Below are 19609 nucleotides of genomic sequence, written 5' to 3'. Positions count from 1 at the left end.
CTTCAATATCATGCAAGCACTTTATGTTTTCTTTCTATTTTGTTCTACATCACAATTGTATGATTTAATAAAGTATTGTTTTTACCTTTTACCTTTTTATTATTACGAGTCTCGTTTGGTCTAGTTGCTAACGTGCTTCACTGCTTATTAGCGCTAATATTTAATTCTTACTGCACCCCATTGTGTATCAAGGATATTCATGAAGAAAAAGGTACATATGTGCTTTATATATATGCTTAATATTTACACTTAACCTGGGTAATTTTGCCAGAACATTCAAAAGTAGGCTACATGCAACATTTATTCCATAATTTCTGATTCCCCTGCAAATGACGTGAAAGTGAACGGATCTGAAAGAACTAGGCTAGCGTGCCGGGCTAGCGTGCCGGGCTAGCGTGCCGGGCTAGCGTGCCGGGCTAGCGTGCCGGGCTAGCGTGCCGGGCTAGCGTGCCGGGCTAGTGTTCCGGGCTAGCCTGCCGTGTGCTCACCGTGCTCTCCGGTCAGCAGGGGCACCAGGCTGGCCGAGCTGGGCGCCGGGCGGACCCCGTTCTCAAACAGACCGCTCTCCTCCTGCAGCTGCCAGTTCAGACCCAGAATGTGCATCGCTGTGGGGACCACACACACACACACACACACACACACACACACACACACACACACACACACACACACACACACACACACACACACACACAGAGGAGGCACTTTACAGCACATGGTATTATTATGGGGTGGCGGTGCGGAGGACTCCAGGGACCGGAGGGTCGATGCCCGGACCTGCAGCCCTGAGCCGCTGCTCTGGGGCCTCATTACCACCACACCCCCGGTCCAGTCAACAGCTCCACCACCGCTACACCACCCATCTCTACCACCACTACACCACTCACCTACACCATCGCTACACCACCCACCTCCACCATCGCTACACCAGCCACTTCCACCACCACTACACAACCAACCTCCACCATCGCTACACCAGCCACTTCAACCACCACTACACAACCAACCTCCTCCACCACTACACCACCACTACACCACCCACCTCCACCACCACTACACCACCCACTTACACCATCGCTACACCAACCACCTCCACCACCACTACAACACCACCACACCAATGTACCGCACCTCCAACATCAAGACCCCCTGTCCAGGAAGACCCCTAAACACCACCACCTCTACACAACCCACCCACCAGAGAGAGAGAGAAAGAGGGACGGAGACAGAGACAGAGAGAGAGACACAGAGAGAGAGAGAGAGAGAGAGAGAGAGAGAGAGAGAGAGAGAGAGAGAGAGAGAGAGAGAGAGAGAGAGAGAGAGAGAGAGAGAGAGAGAGAGTGAGTGAGAGAAAGAGAGAGAGAGAGTGAGAGAGTGAGAGAGAGAGAGAGAGAGAGAGAGAGAGAGAGAGAGAGAGAGAGAGAGAGAGAGAGAGAGAGAGAGAGAGAGAGAGAGAGAGAGAGAGTGAGTGAGAGAGAGAGAGAGAGAGAGAGAGAGAGAGAGAGAGAGAGAGAGAGAGAGAGAGAGTCTAGCTCTGTGGCCAGGTCTCTCATAACCTTCAAAAGCAGAAGCCAGGGTGCATGCTGGGAAAGCATCCAGATTACCTCCGCTTTATCTCCCCCCCCTCCTCCACCAACACCATCACCTGAGGTGGAGACACAGCGAACCACTGTCTGCTGCGAGGAGCTAACCAGCTAGCCCTCCTGGCTCCATGCTACACCCTGGCCCGAGCGACGGTCCTGAATAATGGATGTCTCTGCGTGTAACGTCTCCGTCAGGGCGTAGCGTCGCGCTCTACATCCGCGGGTGGGGCAGCTCATGTCTCCACACATATACATAACGGCTCCACCGACCACACCCTCATGAATACCAACAGAGCTCCTCCTCGTGTGCGATGCCACCGCTGACCCTGACAGGAGGAACCTGATGGTCTTTCCCCAGCGCCTCGTATCCCGACTTCCTGTCTGCAGACGCACTTCCTGCTCCTCTTTATGATCTTAATCATGCTAACCATAATACCAAGAAGGACATTCCTTATTGTCCATGCAATGATTTGTCGATGACTCAATTCTTAAAACTAGATTGATTGCTACTTTAAAACCATTAGTCCTCTCCTCAAGAACGAGTTGAGGAGAACTTCAATCATAATGGAACTGAGGAGAGCAGCCGGTTCTAACCTCTCATCCTCCCTCCTCTTCTCCTCCCCTCTCTTCTCTCCCCTCTCCTCCCTCTCCTCCCCCTCCCTCTCTCTCCTCACTCCTCCCTCTCCTCTCTCCTCCCTCTCCTCCCCCTTCCTCTCCCCCCTCTCCCCCCTCTCCACTCCCCAGCCTGTTGCGTGTCTTTAGTGATCCGTTTGAAGCGGTAGAACCTCATAGTCAACAAAGTCCGAACAGAAAACCTTTTATTAAGCTTCCTAAAATGATGGCTTTGCACTGCGGTTCGTCCTCGAGCGAAGTCTGTGTTTGTGTGTATGTGTGTGTGTGTGTGTGTGTGTGTTTGTATGTGGTGTGTGTGTGTATTTGTGGTGTGCGTGGTGTTTGTATGTGGTTGTGTGTGTGTGTGTGTGTGTGTGTGTGTGTGTGTGTGTGTGTGTGTGTGTGTGTGTGTGTGTGTGTGTGTGTGTGTGTGTGTGTGTGTGTGTGTGTGTGTGTGTCTTTGGGTTGGTATCTGTTTGTGTGTGTGTTTATGTGTACACGTGTCTCCATGTTTGTGTGTGTGTATGTGTGTGTGTGTGTGTGTATGTGTGTGTGTGTGTGTGTGTATCTGTTTCTGTGTCTGTATCTGTTTGTGTGTGTGGGTGTATACGTGTCTCCATGTGTGTGTGTCTGTATGTATGTGTCTGTGTGTGTGTGTGTGTGTGTGTGTGTGTGTGTGTGTGTGTGTGTGTGTGTGTGTGTGTGTGTGTGTGTGTGTGTGTGTGTGTGTGTGTGTGTGTGTGTGTGTGTGTGTGTGTGTGAGTGTGTGTGTGTGTGTGTGTCTGTGTGGATGTAGGTGTGTGTCTGTGGGTGTGTCTGTGTGTATGTGTGTGTCTGTGTGCTGGCAGCTATAGCTGAGGATGAAAGTGAAGAAAGAGAGAAAGTTCCTCCTGTCTCCTTAGGCGTCTGCAAAGCTCTCAGCTGCTGCTACACCAACCCCACCTCATCTCCACCCCCCCACCTCTCCCCCACCCCCCCACCACTGACGTCTCCACCTCCATTCCTTCCTCCACCCGCCCCAGAAGCCCTACCTGCTCCTCTAACTCAGCCTGGCTAAGAGTTTCATCTGGTGTCCCCACCTTCCCTCCGCTGAGGGGAACAAGGGAGGAGAAGAACGACATCAGAGAGGAACCAGATTCAAACATTTAAACACAACTTGAGGATCGTCTCGCCCCGTCCTGGTAATTTGATGAATGAAAGGGAGGAACCAGGTGGTGGAGAGAGGAGAGGAGAGAGAGAGAAGAGGAGAGAGAGAGGAGAGAGAGGAGAGAGAGGAGAGAGAGGAGAGAGAGGATAGAGGAGAGAGAGGAGAGAGAGGAGAGAGAGGGGTAGGCAGTATGAGGAGCTGAGCAGCGAGGGGAAGGCAGTGATACGTGGTGCTTTATATCCTCTTCCAGAGGTACTCTCTGGTCGTCAATAAAACGCTGTTAGAGTCTTCCTAGCGAGACGTATCTCCCGTATACGAGTGGGTGACACTGCGCATCGCGGGACCAGCTCTATAGAACCTTTATATCAGCGCTGGGGGACGAGGATTATAGACACGGACCGCCGATACATTACACCGCTTTATTGCTGTGTCCACCTCTAAAGGTGAGGCCGGCCGCTGACACATTACACAGCCCAGACCGCCTGCACCTTACACACAGCTAACCAGCTATCTATCTGAGACAGACGATACCTACTGGAGCCTGCACCTTACACACAGCTAACCAGCTATCTATCTGAGACAGACGATACCTACTGGAGCCTGCACCTTACACACAGCTAACCAGCTATCTATCTGAGACAGACGATACCTACTGGAGCCTGCACCTTACACACAGCTAACCAGCTATCTATCTGAGACAGACGATACCTACTGGAGCCTGCACCTTACACACAGCTAACCAGCTGCCTATCTGAGACAGACGATACCTACTGGAGCCTGCACCTTACACACAGCTAACCAGCTACCTATCTGAGACAGACTATACCCACTGGAGCCTGCAGCTAAATAAAAACTAACCAGCTACCTATCTGAGACAGACTATACCCACTGGAGCCTGCAGCTAAATAAAAACTAACCAGCTACCTATCTGAGACAGACTATACCTACTAGAGCCTGCAGCAAAATAACAACTAACCAACAACTAACCAACTATCTATCTGAGACACACTATTCCTACTGGCGCCTGCAGCTAACCCACAACTAACCAACTATCTATCTTAGAAAGACTCCTAAACCTATTGGAGCCTGCAACTAACTATCAACTAACCAACAATTAACCAACTATCCATCTTTCTGACCTGCAGGGCACTGATCTGTAGGCTCCTGTGTTTTGTACGTATTTGACCGGTTCAGTTCTTGCATTATCGGGATCGGCGAGTACGCAGGTCTAGGCGCCGAGCCGATACCATCACGTAACTCATGTACAACCCAGGCAGAGAGCACCTCAAACACCTGCAGTGCTGGGCTGCGGTCACGTTCGGAGGAGGGAATTGGGAATAGGTCGATGCAGTTAACGTATTATCAATAACAGTAGATCAATTAGTATTGATACATTAGATATATGATATTGATCCAGCATATATATTATTATTGATACAATAGATATAATAAGGTTGTACAGATGTAGTAAATGTATTATTGATACGGTAGATATAGTATTTTTGATACAGTAGATTTATCATTATTGATACAGCAGATATATTATTATTGATACACTAGATGTATAATTATTGATACAGTAGATAGGATCAGGTTGTACCTAACCGATGCAATAAACGTATTATTGATACAGTAAGCGTATTATTGATACAGTAGATATATCATTATTGATAAAGTAGATGTACTATTATTGATACAGTAAGTGTATTATTGATACAGTAGATATATCATTATTGATACAATAGATCTAATATTATTGATTCAGTAGATGTGTAATCAGGTCTTACCGATGCAGTAGCAGAGGATGAGTGACAGCAGCGTGGCCACGCCCACGGCGCCCAGGGCAGTGCACCTCCAGGAGCAGTGGCGCGGGGACTTCTTGAACTTGAAGGCCCCCCTGGAGAGCGAGCTGCGTGGGAGGGGCCGGGCGGGCGTGGAGTAGACTGCCCCCGTCGCCATGGTGTAGCCAGGCGTTGCCGTGCCGAAGAATGCCGTACTTCCTGTTCCCGTCTTAAAGAGGAAGTGTCTGCAGAGAAACAGAAACATGGTAACTGGGTTTACACCTGTCATCTTTTCACTCCAAGGTGGGTTTACACCGGTCATCCTAACACCCCCAGGTGGGTTTACACAGGTCATCCTAACACCCCCAGGTGGGTTTACACCGGTCATCCTAACACCCCCAGGTGGGTTTACACCGGTCATCCTAACACTCCCAGGTGGGTTTACACCGGTCATCTTTACACTCCCAGGTGGGTTTACACCGTCATCTTTACACTCCCAGGTGGGTTTACACCAATCATCTTTACACTCCCAGGTGAGTTTACACCGGTCATCTTTACACACCCAGGTGGGTTTACACCGGTCATCTTTACACTCCCAGGTGGGTTTACACCGGTCATCTTTACACTCCCAGGTGGGTTTACACTGGTCATCTACACTCCCAGGTGGTTTACACCGGTCATCTTTATACTCCCAGGTGGGTTTACACCGGTCATCTTTACACTCCCAGGTGGGTTTGTCACGTTACTTTGAGCATGAGGCGTTATATGCCATACGTAGCTATCGCCAACTCAAAGATTTTATATTTTAAATATAATATCACAATCAAGGAGAACTACTGCAAACCTTCATGTCCTGTAACATACTATACAAAAGTACTGGGTGTCTAGAGTCAATGGAGGAGAGATGGGAGAAAGGATAGACTAGGAGGCTGTGGAGGTCAGGGTAAGGAGGAGTTCAGGGTATAGAGGAGGAAGTGGAGGGGGTATAGAGGAGGTCAGGGAATAGAGGAGACTGTAGAGGTATGGGGAGATTGTGGGGGTAAAGTATCAATAAAGCGTCTTTGGGTACCGAGAAAAGCGCTGTATAAAACCTATGTATTATTATTATTATTATTATTAAAGTGGTTTTGGGTGGAGGTTGTGGGGTAAAGGTTGTGGAGGTTGTTGAGGCTGTGAAGGTGGCAGTCCGTTCCCGGACGAGGCCCAGATGTGTTGTGATGAGGGGCGATGAGGATCATGAAGTCTTTAATAGGTGTTTTACGGTAGTGGTGGCTAACAGGCTGTGGTGCCTGGCCTCATTAAGAGCCTCTAATCAGAGGCACTCGCAGGTGACCATGCTCTTAACGTTTAAAGCTCTTGAGTCAATTAATTAAGCGGTGTGGCCACTCGTGCCACCGCCCCGAGGTTAACGGAGGAAGACCTTCCTACGTCTCACTGCGTAGCGACCGGCTGCTGAAGCCTCAGACCTGAGAGCTGACCTCAGCTCAGCGCTCGCCTCTGGATTAACGCACTGACGCGCCCAAAGTGGTCTTTAATCGAGAGAGAAACGGTAACATGTCTGTTCAGCTCAAACAGCCCCACATAGGCTCCTTCTTCGGTGTGTGCGAGGAACAGAAGTGACTGTTACGGTCCTAAATACATCAGGACGTAACAGAGCAGTTGTTTACTGTAATACATCAGGACGTAACAGAGCGCTGGTTTACAGTAATACATCAGGACGTAACAGAGCGCTGGTTTACAGTAATACATCAGGACGTAACAGAGCGCTGGTTTACATTCAATACATCAGGACCGTAACAGAGCGCTGGTTTACAGTAAATGCATCAGGACCGTAACAGAGGGCTCGTTTACAGTAAATACATCAGGACCGTAACAGAGCGCTGATTTACAGTAAATGCATCAGGACCGTAAAGGAGCAGTGGTTACCATAGCGGTGGTTACGACCATAACCGAGCCTTACCAGTAACTGAATCAGGTAACAGCTGTGGTTAACAGTAACTATATCAGGTAATAGCTGTGGTTACCATTACAGAGCTGTGGTTCTCAGTGAATCAGGTCCGTCAGGATCATTATGCAGACAATGGCAGCTGTTCTTAACAACTCTTTCAGACGGATCCTTTCTCTTCTCTAAGGTTGTCTCTCTGAGCACGAGGCCAGCAGAGAACTCATCAGGACCTGGATGGATTCCCCTGGAGGCCGATCGATGGCCTTTCTATTGGTTTCTTTCAATGGCCTGGGATTCGTTGTTATTTAGTTTGTTGTTCATTTAAAGACGTTTTCTCGTTTTGTCTCCTGCTCAGTTGTCTTAATAACGTGATTCTTACACAAAGGTGTGTTTGCGATGGATTTTTTAATTGCAGTAAATGTGGTCAGAGGTTAAATTATAATCAGTATTGTACCAGGAGTTCACATCTGAGATTTCTAAAGCACTAGTATTACCGTTATTTAAAGCAGAATGTGTGGTTGTGTCAGAGATAAGGACACATAGAGCTAGAGGTCTGGATCCACAACATGAAGGCACTTTACAACAGTACCTACCAGGCGGTGGGTTAAATTGGTGCTACGGTTATAAGCTCCTCCGTTTCCGTGGTAACGGTAATAACCAGGGATGTTGTAGTGAGGGGGTGTGGCCAGGCCGCACACCTTCTCCATAGGGGGGCTTCTTCTGAACCAAACAGCCGACAGAGGAACTCCCTGCTAGCAACACCTTCCCTCCTCCCTCCCCCCGCCCTCCCTCCCAATACCTCCCCCCATCCCTTCCCCTCCCTCCTCCCCCCTCCCTCCCCATACCTCCCCCCATCCCTCGCCCTCCCCATCCCTCCTCCCTGCCTCTCCCCATCCCTCCCCCTCGCCCCCCCCGATCCCTGTCTCTCCCGGGCTGCTGATTGGTCGGTAGGCCGCTGATCAATTCGTCCGCTGAGGAACAAATGTCATGTTTGGATGTTCTGACACACCTCGCCTCCCAGGGAGCAGGTGAAGGTTACAGACCATGCTGCTGAAATGACAAGTCTGTCAGGGGGGCCGCCTAGACCTGGACCTGGATCTGGACCCGGACCTGAGCCAGGAGGACCGCGTAGACCTGGAACTGGACATGGGTATGTCATGGGGACCGAGTAGACCTGGACCTGGACCTGGGTTCAGTCTGGGGGACCCCAGGAGCAGGGGTACTCTATCTGAAGCCGTTCTCCAGACCGGTGTTGGCAGCCCGGTGCAAGACCGGTGTTGGCAGCCCGGTGCAGAGCTGTGAGACAGGCCCACTGCCTGTCTCACCTCAGGGGCCAGAGTCAGTGTGTGTGTGTGTGTGTGTGTGTGTGTGTGTGTGTGTGCGTGTGTGTGTGTGTGTGTGTGTGTGTGTGTGTGTGTGTGTGTGTGTGTGTGTGTGTGTGTGTGTGTGTGTGTGTGTGTGTGTGTGTGTGTGTGTTTGAGGTCCTTGTGAACAGATGCTGAAGGGCCTCGGGCTTCAGAGCCAAACCCACGAACCCATCAGTTGTAATTGATTACGGACACTTGGACACAGAAAAGCACATTAATATGCTAATACCAGAAGACCATTGATAACACTGTGTGTGTGTGTGTGTGTGTGTGTGTGTGTGTGTGTGTGTGTGTGTGTGTGTGTGTGTGTGTGTGTGTGTGTGTGTGTGTGTGTGTGTGTGTGTGTGTGTGTGTGTGTGTGTGTGTGTGTGTGTGTGTGTGTGTGTGTGTGGGTGTGTGTGTGTGTGCGTGTGTGTGTTAGTGTGTGTGTGTGTGTGTGCGTGTGTGTGTGTGTGTGTGTGTGTGTGAGGGGGGGTACTGATAAAATTAAACAGGAGGAAAACCAAACAATAGGAAGAGATAATGACAGCAAGGGAGGATGTTTAATTATGCTTCTCGAATAGCCCATCTACCTGGGTCTCTACCTGGGTCTCTACCTGGTTCTTTTCCCGTGGGTCTCTACCTGGGTCTCTACCCCGTGGGTCTCTACCTGGGTCTCTACCCCCTGGGTCTCTACCTGGGTCTCTACCTGGGTCTCTACACCCTGGGTCTCTACCCCCTGGGTCTCTACCTGGGTCTCTTCCTGGGTCTCTACCCCCTGGGTCTCTACCCCCCTGGGTCTCTACCCTCCTGGTTCTCAACCTGGGTCTATACCCCCCTGGGTCTCTACGCCCCTGGGTCTCTACCCCCCTGGTTCTCTACCCCCTGGTTCTCTACCTGGGTCTATAACTGGGTCTCTATTCAGAGCTCTATCCGTAGCAGGGCTCGTTCCTTCAGATCAGAAACACACTCTGAACTTCTCTCTCAGCCTGAACTGTATGTTCTGTAAAGGAACAGAGCAGAGACTTAATCATGATTCAGACTGAGACCGGATGTTTCCGTGGTGATGACGTGGGGACGGGGTGATTCAGAGTGTCAAATCTGTCTGTGGTCCACGGGTTATTGGATGAACGTACATGAGGGCCTTGGCCTAATAGGGACTTTCCCTGCATAACTGGTGTGTAGTCATTTCACAAGCGCAGTCCATTTGAGATAAAGGACTCTGGAAGAGCTTAAGAATAATGACCTTCCCCACGGCCGCTAATGGCCTGTTCCCGGGCCTCCCCTCAGCCCAGATGAGGTCCAGGCCGTCCGCTTTGAAGAGACCTAATTGACCCGTTTTACTATGGGGGAGATGTGGAGGAAGGGTCTTACACGACATGGAACGTTAAATATCACCTGCATCCCCTCCATCAGCACATGAAACACCACACAACAATTTCAGATGTGTTGCAATAATTGGAGAATTATTGTATTGAGAGGTATCAAGAGAAGTAAGGATTTTTCTTCCATTTCACTTCATATTCCATAACAACTCAAGGTCAAGGCAAGCCTGGGAGAGGTTCTCTGGGTTCTTGAGACGTGTTCTCGGCTGAGAGGAGGTTCAGCAGAGAGGCAGTAAAAGGCTGCTGGCTCTTAGCTCGCTGAAGAGGAGACAAGTGCTCAACTCAATAGCAGAATACTTGCTTTAAAAGGCAGCAGAAATCACTTGAATTAGCACATTAAGCACTTCACACTCTCATTAATGACTCCTTCATTAAACGGGACGCAAATTGATTTCAAGTCGTAACGAACAAACAAGACAACAATATGAGATGTTTACGTTGTGGTGATGAGAGTGCTGCTCCATGCACTTCCTGCCTAGCTCAGCGTATTGAGAATCTCTGCGCGGCTGAATCAATTCTTAAAGATCAAACGACCATCGGCCCCGTGGGAAAACCTTGAGCTTCATCTGGAAGGACTGGCTATCACGGAGGGGTTAGATCACCTGGCCTACAACAGCTTCATCTGGAAAGACTCTCTATCACGGAGGGGTTAGATCACCTGGCCTACAACAGCTTCATCTGGAAGGACTCGTTATCACAGAGGGGTTAGATCAGCTGGTCTACCAAAGCTTCATCTGGAAGGACTCTCTATCACGGAGGGGTTAGACCACCTGGTCCACCACATGACAAACAGCGTTCAGCAGTGTTACGTAAAGAACCAGTTCCAGTACAGTTAAAGGCACCCAGTGCAACTTTATGTAAACATTCAATGAAAAATAAACATTCAATTTCTAGTCTTTTTTACACGTAGTAAGTTTCAATAACTCCATACCATTACATATCGACATTCAAGGAGCAAAGATGAGACGTCGCTGTGTGGTGAGAACTGATAGAAAATCGTAAACAACAACAATCGCCGGTGGGGAGAAGCCATTTTTCCATTGAATGGAAGCCTGCTTTATTTATTGTAGGTTACAAAAAATAAAGAAAATGGCGGCCTTGTTGTTGTTATCGATTTTCTATCAGTTCTCACCACACAACGACGTCTCATCTTTTCTGCTTGAATGTCGGTATGTAATGGTTATTGAAACTTACTACGTGGGTAACCCTTCCTTTTACAGTCCCCTAATTACTAGGTATTTACCCGGTACATGCATGGTAAATTATAGTGTATTACTGGGTAATTACCACTGGTAATAAGAAGGTAAATACAGAGGTAGTTACCCGGTAAATACATGGTAAATCATAGTGTATTACTGGGTAATTACCAATGGTAATAAGAAGGTAAATACGGAGGTAGTTACCCGGTAAATACATGGTAAATCATAGTGTATTACTGGGTAATTACCACTGGTAATAAGAAGGTAAATACAGAGGAATTATCCGGTAAATTATAGTGTATTACTGTGTAATTACCATTGGTAATAAGAAGGTAAATACAGGGGAATTACAGCTGATGTACCAAGTAAAACCTCCACTATTACCCATCAACTCAACTAAGTAGCGTGTAGTTGTAACTGTTTTAGGTTGGTAATAACTCCGATATTGTGTACTTCCTAGGAAATTAGGCAACCAATTCTTAGAAAAACCTATTATCCAAGGTTTATGTTGGTAACAGCCCAAATTTAATGATGTACTATCTAGAAATTAGCATAGTACTTTCCAATAAAATACTTTTTCTTAGTTATTATTCATAGCTACACCCATTTAGAAAGGGTTTATTCAATTTACCACTATGGAATTACTTACCTGGTAACAACCTCTGCAGGAAGTTTTCCTCGAGTGTCATGGTACATCTTCTTAAATACTGGGTACAAAGCCGTTTGTTTCCATGGTATTACCAGGTTCTTACCATATCATTTATAATAGATACATTCCATTGTCCATGCAGTCAACACAAACTTGTACCATGTACGTTCTGCGACGTTACCAAGTAAAACACGACAATTTACCCAGTAAGTAAGCTGAAACTGTACTGTAAAAGGAAGCCTCGTTTGTTTCCATGGTATTACCAGGTTCTTACCATATAATTTGTAATACATTATTCCCTTTTCCATGCAGTCAACACAAACTTGTACCATGTACGTTCTGCGACGTTACCAAGTAAAACACGAAAATTTACCCAGTAATTAAGCTGAAACTGTACTGTAAAAGGAAGCCTCGTTTGTTTCCATGGTATTACCAGGTTCTTACCATATAATTTGTAATACATTATTCCCTTTTCCATGCAGTCAAGACAAACTTGTACCATGTACGTTCTGAGACGTTACCAAGTAAAACACACCAATTTACCCAGTAATTAAGCTGAAACTGTACTGTAAAAGGAAGCCTCGTTTGTTTCCATGGTATTACCAGGTTCTTACCATATAATTTGTAATACATAATTCCCTTTTCCATTCAGTCAACACAAACTTGTACCATGTACGTTCTGCGACGTTACCAAGTAAAACACAACAATTTACCCAGTAATTAAGCTGAAACTGTACTGTAAAAGGAAGCCTTGTTTGTTTCCATGGTATTACCAGGCTCTTACCATACAAGTTGTAACTGGTTATTCCCTTTTCCATGCAATCAACACAAACCATATATGTTCTGCAACATCGTTCACCAGTAGTTAAGCACTTTAATTGTTGTTATAAAACCCCAAACCACTGTTGATGAAAGACATATTAAAATTAAACAAAATCAAAGGCTTATCTTTCAAACAATGCATATCCCACAAACAGGCACTGAACACTGAAGAAATCGGACAAACAAAAGAGCCGTCCACATCAACTCAATTTAAATGTTACTGATGGTGTTTTCATAAAACACATGACAGTGTTATGGCAAGTGACCACAAGGAAGACTGCTTCAACCTCTACAGTTTGAATAAGTGGTGAATGCCATGCAGCAATCTGCCTATGGGAGCATCTTTGTGGTCATTCGCAAACCAATGAGTCCACTCGATGAATGAGAGATGACTCTTTAGTGTCTTCTCTGTGAGGTATCCCTGCAGTCTCCACTTCTGGGATTTGAAGGCTGACCAAGACCTGACCAGGTACCTCCAAATCTCCCCTTCAAGAATCAGAAGACAAGAAAATAAACATTAGGACTGTCAATTAATGAACATTTCTAGAACATGTAGAACTCAAAGATTATTTTGTTTATCAGTAAAGAAAGGATGCTGGTCCTCTGGCCATTGTGTTTGGTCATATTGAAAAGAGAAAAAGGCATAGCCATAAATACAGTTAATAGGACGGGAGGGGACAGGCCGTTAGCTCCGGTTAGCCCTTTAGCATCGAGCTAGCGGAGCTTCTGTCATTCAAATAACTCGGACATGTTGTCTAAAACCTATAACACCCAATTTATTAAAATATCCGGATTTAATCGGGCTCTCTCCCATAAGTACAGTTAATAGGACGGGAAGAGACAGGCTCTGTTAGCCCCGGTTAGCGCGATGCTAAAGAGCAGCTCTACCGGAGCATGCCACCTCAACAGGTGCAAGTTAGCCTCCGGTTTGATATTCGCCGGATATTCGGTTTACCACCCAATCGGATTCATCAACATAAGTGCAATACATTACGGGCTTAGTATGTTGAGGACGGTTTAGGACACCGTATCGCGAAAAATCACAAACACATGTTGTCGCCATCAATGTCTGTGCAACAACGTCATTTACGTTCTGGCTGCTACCTGTTTTAGGGACCGTCAACAAATTACACTCACCGACTGTTGGCAGAGACGTTACCATGGAATTGTTTCAGGAAATGAATCACACAAATATATTGCAATATAGTTAATCATAATGCAGTTAATAGTTTAATATTCGACAAAAATCGACCAAACTATATTTGAAATTATTAATTGCATCCCGTTTAACAATAATGCAATATATTAGCAAAGTTACCTGCAGTAAGTAGCAGCCCACCATTGGCAACTACTACTACAATCAGGTGACAAAATGTATTTTTTTGTGATTTTTATGTTATTTTATATGATTTATTTCCAGAAACAATTCCATGGTAACGTCTCTGCCACCAGTCGGTGAGTGTAACTTGTTGACGGTCCCTAAAACAGGTAGCAGCCAGAGAACGTAAATGACGTAGTTGCACAGACATCGATGGCGACAACATGTGTTTGTGATTTTTCGCGATACGGTGTCCTAAACCGTCCTCAACATACTAAGCCCGTAATGTATTGCACTTATGTTGATGAATCCGATTGGGTGGTAAACCGAATATCCGGCGAATATCAAACCGGAGGCTAACTTGCACCTGTTGAGGTGGCATGCTCCGGTAGAGCTGCTCTTTAGCATCGCGCTAACCGGGGCTAACAGAGCCTGTCTCTTCCCGTCCTATTAACTGTACTTATGGGAGAGAGCCCGATTAAATCCGGATATTTTAATAAATTGGGTGCTATAGGTTTTAAAAAACATGTCCGAGTTATTTGAATGACAGAAGCTCCGCTAGCTCGATGCTAAAGGGCTAACCGGAGCTAACTGCCTGTCCCCTCCCGTCCTATTAACTGTATTTATGGCTATGCCTTTTTCTCTTTTCAATATGACCAAACACAATGGCCAGAGGACCAGCATCCTTTCTTAACTGATAAACAAAATAATCCTTGACTTCTACATGTTCTAGAAATGTTCATTAATTGACAGTCCTAATGTTTATTTTCTTGTCTTCTGATTCTTGAAGGGGAGATTTGGAGGTACCTGGTCAGGTCTTGGTCAGCCTTCAAATCCCAGAAGTGGAGACTGCAGGGATACCTCACAGAGAAGACACTAAAGAGTCATCTCTCATTCATCGAGTGGACTCATTGGTTTGCGAATGACCACGAAGATGCTCCCATAGGCAGATTGCTGCATGGCATTCACCACTTATTCAAATTGTAGAGGTTGAAGCAGTCTTCCTTGTGGTCACTTGCCATAACACTGTCATGTGTTTTATGAAAACACCATCAGTAACATTTAAATTGAGTTGATGTGGACTGCTCTTTTGTTTGTCCGATTTCTTCAGTGTTCAGTGCCTGTTTGTGAGATATGCATTGTTTGAAAGATAAGCCTTTGATTTTGTTTAATTTTAATGTCTTTCATCAACAGTGGTTTGGGGTTTTATAACAACAATTAAAGTGCTTAACTACTGGTGAACGATGTTGCAGAACATATATGGTTTGTGTTGATTGCATGGAAAAGGGAATAACCAGTTACAACTTGTATGGTAAGAGCCTGGTAATACCATGGAAACAAACAAGGCTTCCTTTTACAGTACAGTTTCAGCTTAATTACTGGGTAAATTGTCGTGTTTTACTTGGTAACGTCGCAGAACGTACATGGTACAAGTTTGTGTTGACTGCATGGAAAAGGGAATAATGTATTACAAATTATATGGTAAGAACCTGGTAATACCATGGAAACAAACGAGGCTTCCTTTTACAGTACAGTTTCAGCTTAATTACTGGGTAAATTGTCGTGTTTTACTTGGTAACGTCGCAGAACGTACATGGTACAAGTTTGTGTTGACTTGACTGCATGGAAAAGGGAATAATGTATTACAAATGATATGGTAAGAACCTGGTAATACCATGGAAACAAACGAGGCTTCCTTTTACAGTACAGTTTCAGCTTAATTACTGGGTAAATTGTCGTGTTTTACTTGGTAACGTCGCAGAACGTACATGGTACAAGTTTGTGTTGACTGCATGGAAAAGGGAATAATGTATTAAAAATTATATGGTAAGAACCTGGTAATACCATGGAAACAAACGAGGCTTCCTTTTACAGTACAGTTTCAGCTTAATTACTGGGTAAATTGTCGTGTTTTACTTGGTAACGTCGCAGAACGTACATGGTACAAGTTTGTGTTGACTGCATGGAAAAGGGAATAATGTATTACAAATTATATGGTAAGAACCTGGTAATACCATGGAAACAAACAAGGCTTCCTTTTACAGTACAGTTTCAGCTTAATTACTGGGTAAATTGTCGTGTTTTACTTGGTAACGTCGCAGAACGTACATGGTACAAGTTTGTGTTGACTGCATGGAAAAGGGAATAATGTATTACAAATTATATGGTAAGAACCTGGTAATACCATGGAAACAAACGAGGCTTCCTTTTACAGTACAGTTTCAGCTTACTTACTGGGTAAATTGTCGTGTTTTACTTGGTAACGTTGCAGAACGTACATGGTACAAGTTTGTGTTGACTGCATGGAAAAGGGAATAATGTATTACAAATTATATGGTAAGAACCTGGTAATACCATGGAAACAAACGAGGCTTCCTTTTACAGTACAGTTTCAGCTTACTTACTGGGTAAATTGTCGTGTTTTACTTGGTAACGTCGCAGAACGTACATGGTACAAGTTTGTGTTGACTGCATGGACAATGGAATGTATCTATTATAAATGATATGGTAAGAACCTGGTAATACCATGGAAACAAACGGCTTTGTACCCAGTATTTAAGAAGATGTACCATGACACTAGAGGAAAACTTCCTGCAGAGGTTGTTACCAGGTAAGTAATTCCATAGTGGTAAACTGAATAAACCCTTTCTAAATGGGTGTAGCTATGAATAATAACTAAGAAAAAGTATTTTATTGGAAAGTACTATGCTAATTTCTAGATACATCATTAAATTTGGGCTGTTACCAACATAAACCTTGGATAATGGGTGTTTCTAAGAATTGGTTGCCTAATTTCCTAGGAAGTACACAATATCGGAGTTATTACCAACCTAAAACAGTTACAACTACACGCTACTTAGTTGAGTTGATGGGTAATAGTGGAGGTTTTACTTGGTACATCAGCTGTAATTCCTCTGTATTTACCTATTTATTACCAGTGGTAATTACACAGTAATACACTATAATTTACCCGATAATTCCTCTGTATTTACCTTCTTATTACCAGTGGTAATTACCCAGTAATACACTATGATTTACCATGTATTTACCGGGTAACTACCTCTGTATTTACCTTCTTATTACCATTGGTAATTACCCAGTAATACACTATGATTTACCATGTATTTACCGGGTAACTACCTCTGTATTTACCTTCTTATTACCAGTGGTAATTACCCAGTAATACACTATAATTTACCATGTATGTACCGGGTAAATACCTAGTAATTAGGGGACTGTAAAAGGAAGGGTTACCACTACGTGTAAAAAAGACTAGAAATTGAATGTTTATTTTTAAGCCTCGAAAGTTGCACTGGGTGCCTTTAAGTACAGAACCAGAAGGTCTTCATGAATACTAAACCAGAATGTCTTCATCAGTGTGTTGAAAACATCCCCTTATTCTGAGTAAGGGCCAACATTCAAGCACAATTTGCAGGCAACTGTTTTTTTTTCAACTGCGTTCGGTTGCATTATAATCGAGTGTTCAGCTTGTGAAGGTAATAATTACTTCCTAGAACCATGTTGGGTCAGTTCTAGGAGTTGATGGGCTGTGGTCTCTGAGCTCTTTCAGGTCGGCACACTTTCAGGAGCCTTGGAGGAGCTCTGAGCTCTGGCTCTAATCTCCTAACACAGCAGAAAGGTCTCGCAACAAACCCTCACCCAGGGCTGCCGCCTGGATGCAGAGGAGCTAACCGAAAAGCTAACCGAGGAGCTAACCGAGGTACTAACCTAGGAGCGAACCGAGGAGCTAACCTGGAGCTAACCAAGGGGCTAACCTAGGAGTTAACCTAAGAGCTAACCTAGGAGCTGACCTAGGAGATAACCTAGAAGTTTACAGAGAAGATAACCTAGGAACTAACCTAGGAGCTAACCTAGGAGGTTACCAAGGGGCTAACCGAGGAGCTCACCAAGGAGCTAACCGATGAGATAACCTAGGAGCTTACCGAGGAGATGACCTAGGAGCTAACCTTGGAGCTAACCTAGGAGGTTACCGAGGGGCTAACTGAGGAGCTCACCGAGGGGCTAACTGAGGGTTTAACCTAGGAGCTAACCAAGGAGCTAACCTAGGAGCTATCAGAGGAGCTAACCTAGGAGCTAACCGAGGAGCTGAAGAAGGATCTAACCGAGGAGCTAACCGAGGAGCTAACCAAGGAGCTAACCGAGGAGCTAACCGAGGAGCTAACAAAAGAGCTAACTCCCCCCCCCCACCTCCTACCTGCTCTGCAGCGCAGCATCGCTGCCCAGCACCCAGCTGTCCTGCAGTTGGGAGCATTCCGCCGTGCTCGGCAAATCAGCCGCCAGGTCCAGCGCGGGGGGCGGGCTCGGGCTCCTCTGATTGGCCAGCGAGCTGCGACTCAGAGCGGTAATTGACGGGTGCTGCTTGTGAGGGGGCGGGGCCGGGGGAAGAGGGGGCGGGCCTTGGTGTCGGGGGTGATGGTCAGCTGAGGAGAGAAGAGGGAGGTCAAAGGTCAGAGGTATTGTGAAGAGAGAGAATAAGATGAATGCGTATCATTATCGTTAATGATCGTTAACATTCTCACTGCATCCAATTATACCTTTGATAAAGTTTCCAGCACAACGCTTTGATGTTTTGGCTTGAATCACTACTCCAAACACTCATCTAGAAAGAATTCTACGGCCATAAAATAACATCAAATGACATATTTAAATGTTTACCTATTAACATTATTCAAATACATTCACAAATAATCGACCTATCATTCTGCGAAAACAAAGCCAAGACCGCCGCCGGAAGCCTGCGAACGCCGTCAAGGCTTCCATTGAGTTGACGACGCAGACGGGTTTGGAAAATAACGTTGTAGTGGCGTGGCGTTCCGGACGGGAACAGGCGAACGTCTTCACGGCCGGTCACCGAGCGGCGGCGGCGGCTGACAGAAGGTCGGTCAGCCGGCAGCTGTTCCTTTACTGGCTGTACACGCCATGTTCACATTTGATTACAGCGGAGAAGAGCCTCACATAACTAACGACCAGAAGCCCCATTAGCCGGGAACAGGTTTCCTCTCTAGCACAAAGCGCTGTAATCGTCCCCAGAATGGCGCGCAGTGATTATCTATCTATCTCCCGTTTAGAAGGGGGGACGCAGGGTGCTGACACGTCTCTCTCCGCTCCACTGGGCCGCAAACGGGCGCCATCTCCATGCCTTCTGGGGCCCATAAGGCAAGAACCGGCTGGCTCTAGGTCCACGGAGATAGCAGCTAGCGTTGACATCACCGCATTGTGAGAGCATTAACGTCACCGCACTGGAAGAGCATTAACATCACCGCACTGTGAGGGACCAGCATTAACATCACTGCACTGTGAGAGACTAGCATTAACATCACCGCACTGTGAGGGACTAGCATTAACATGACCACTTCACTGCTAAAAACTAACATTTACATAACTTCACTACAATGCTACATTAAATCTAGTGGTCAACATGTGTTCACCATGCCCTAGGCTGGTTTCTCACGTAGCTGAACTCGTAGTTGAAATGTTTGCTTTGCGTGATGAAAGAGGATCCCATCCCTCTATCGACTGTGGACCACTGAAGCGTGTGGTGCTAGCGCTTTAGCTTAGCACACCAGATCACTCACAACACCCAGATGGGATTCAGATGGAGATGAAAGGCCCTCAGCCCAGCAGCTCTGCGTCTGTCTCATCTCTATCGGTATGAAACGTCCCGCCGGTGAGGAAGGAGATCTACGACCCTGTGGCTGCAGCACAAACCTTCTCTTACAAATCGACGCTTCGCAGGAAATAAACATTCACTGGTCGTCCTGCGGCTGTAAACAACCAGACAGATACTGGTGGATACACAC

At 46.1% G+C, this 19609-nt stretch overlaps 1 protein-coding gene across 1 annotated transcript in view; it reads right to left on the bottom strand.

Annotated features, from left to right (window-relative positions):
* Positions 1 to 18156, bottom strand: part of si:dkey-237h12.3 (teneurin-3) — a 73598-nt gene extending 55442 nt beyond the window's left edge. The window contains exons 1-3 of the mRNA XM_056600471.1: positions 18004 to 18156; positions 5130 to 5368; positions 489 to 605 (exon numbers count right to left, since the gene is read on the bottom strand). Coding sequence (XP_056456446.1) covers positions 489 to 605; positions 5130 to 5301 — 289 coding nt within the window. The 5' untranslated portion in view covers positions 5302 to 5368; positions 18004 to 18156. The remainder of the gene's footprint in view (positions 1 to 488; positions 606 to 5129; positions 5369 to 18003) is intronic.
* Between the last annotated feature and the right edge of the window lie 1453 nt (positions 18157 to 19609).

Source organism: Gadus chalcogrammus, chromosome 10 (assembly GCF_026213295.1).
Source record: "Gadus chalcogrammus isolate NIFS_2021 chromosome 10, NIFS_Gcha_1.0, whole genome shotgun sequence".
In the NCBI taxonomy this organism is placed as follows: Eukaryota; Metazoa; Chordata; class Actinopteri; order Gadiformes; family Gadidae; genus Gadus; species Gadus chalcogrammus.
The sequence above is the reverse complement of the archived record's forward strand: the minus strand, read 5'-3'. Positions and strand labels throughout refer to the sequence as shown.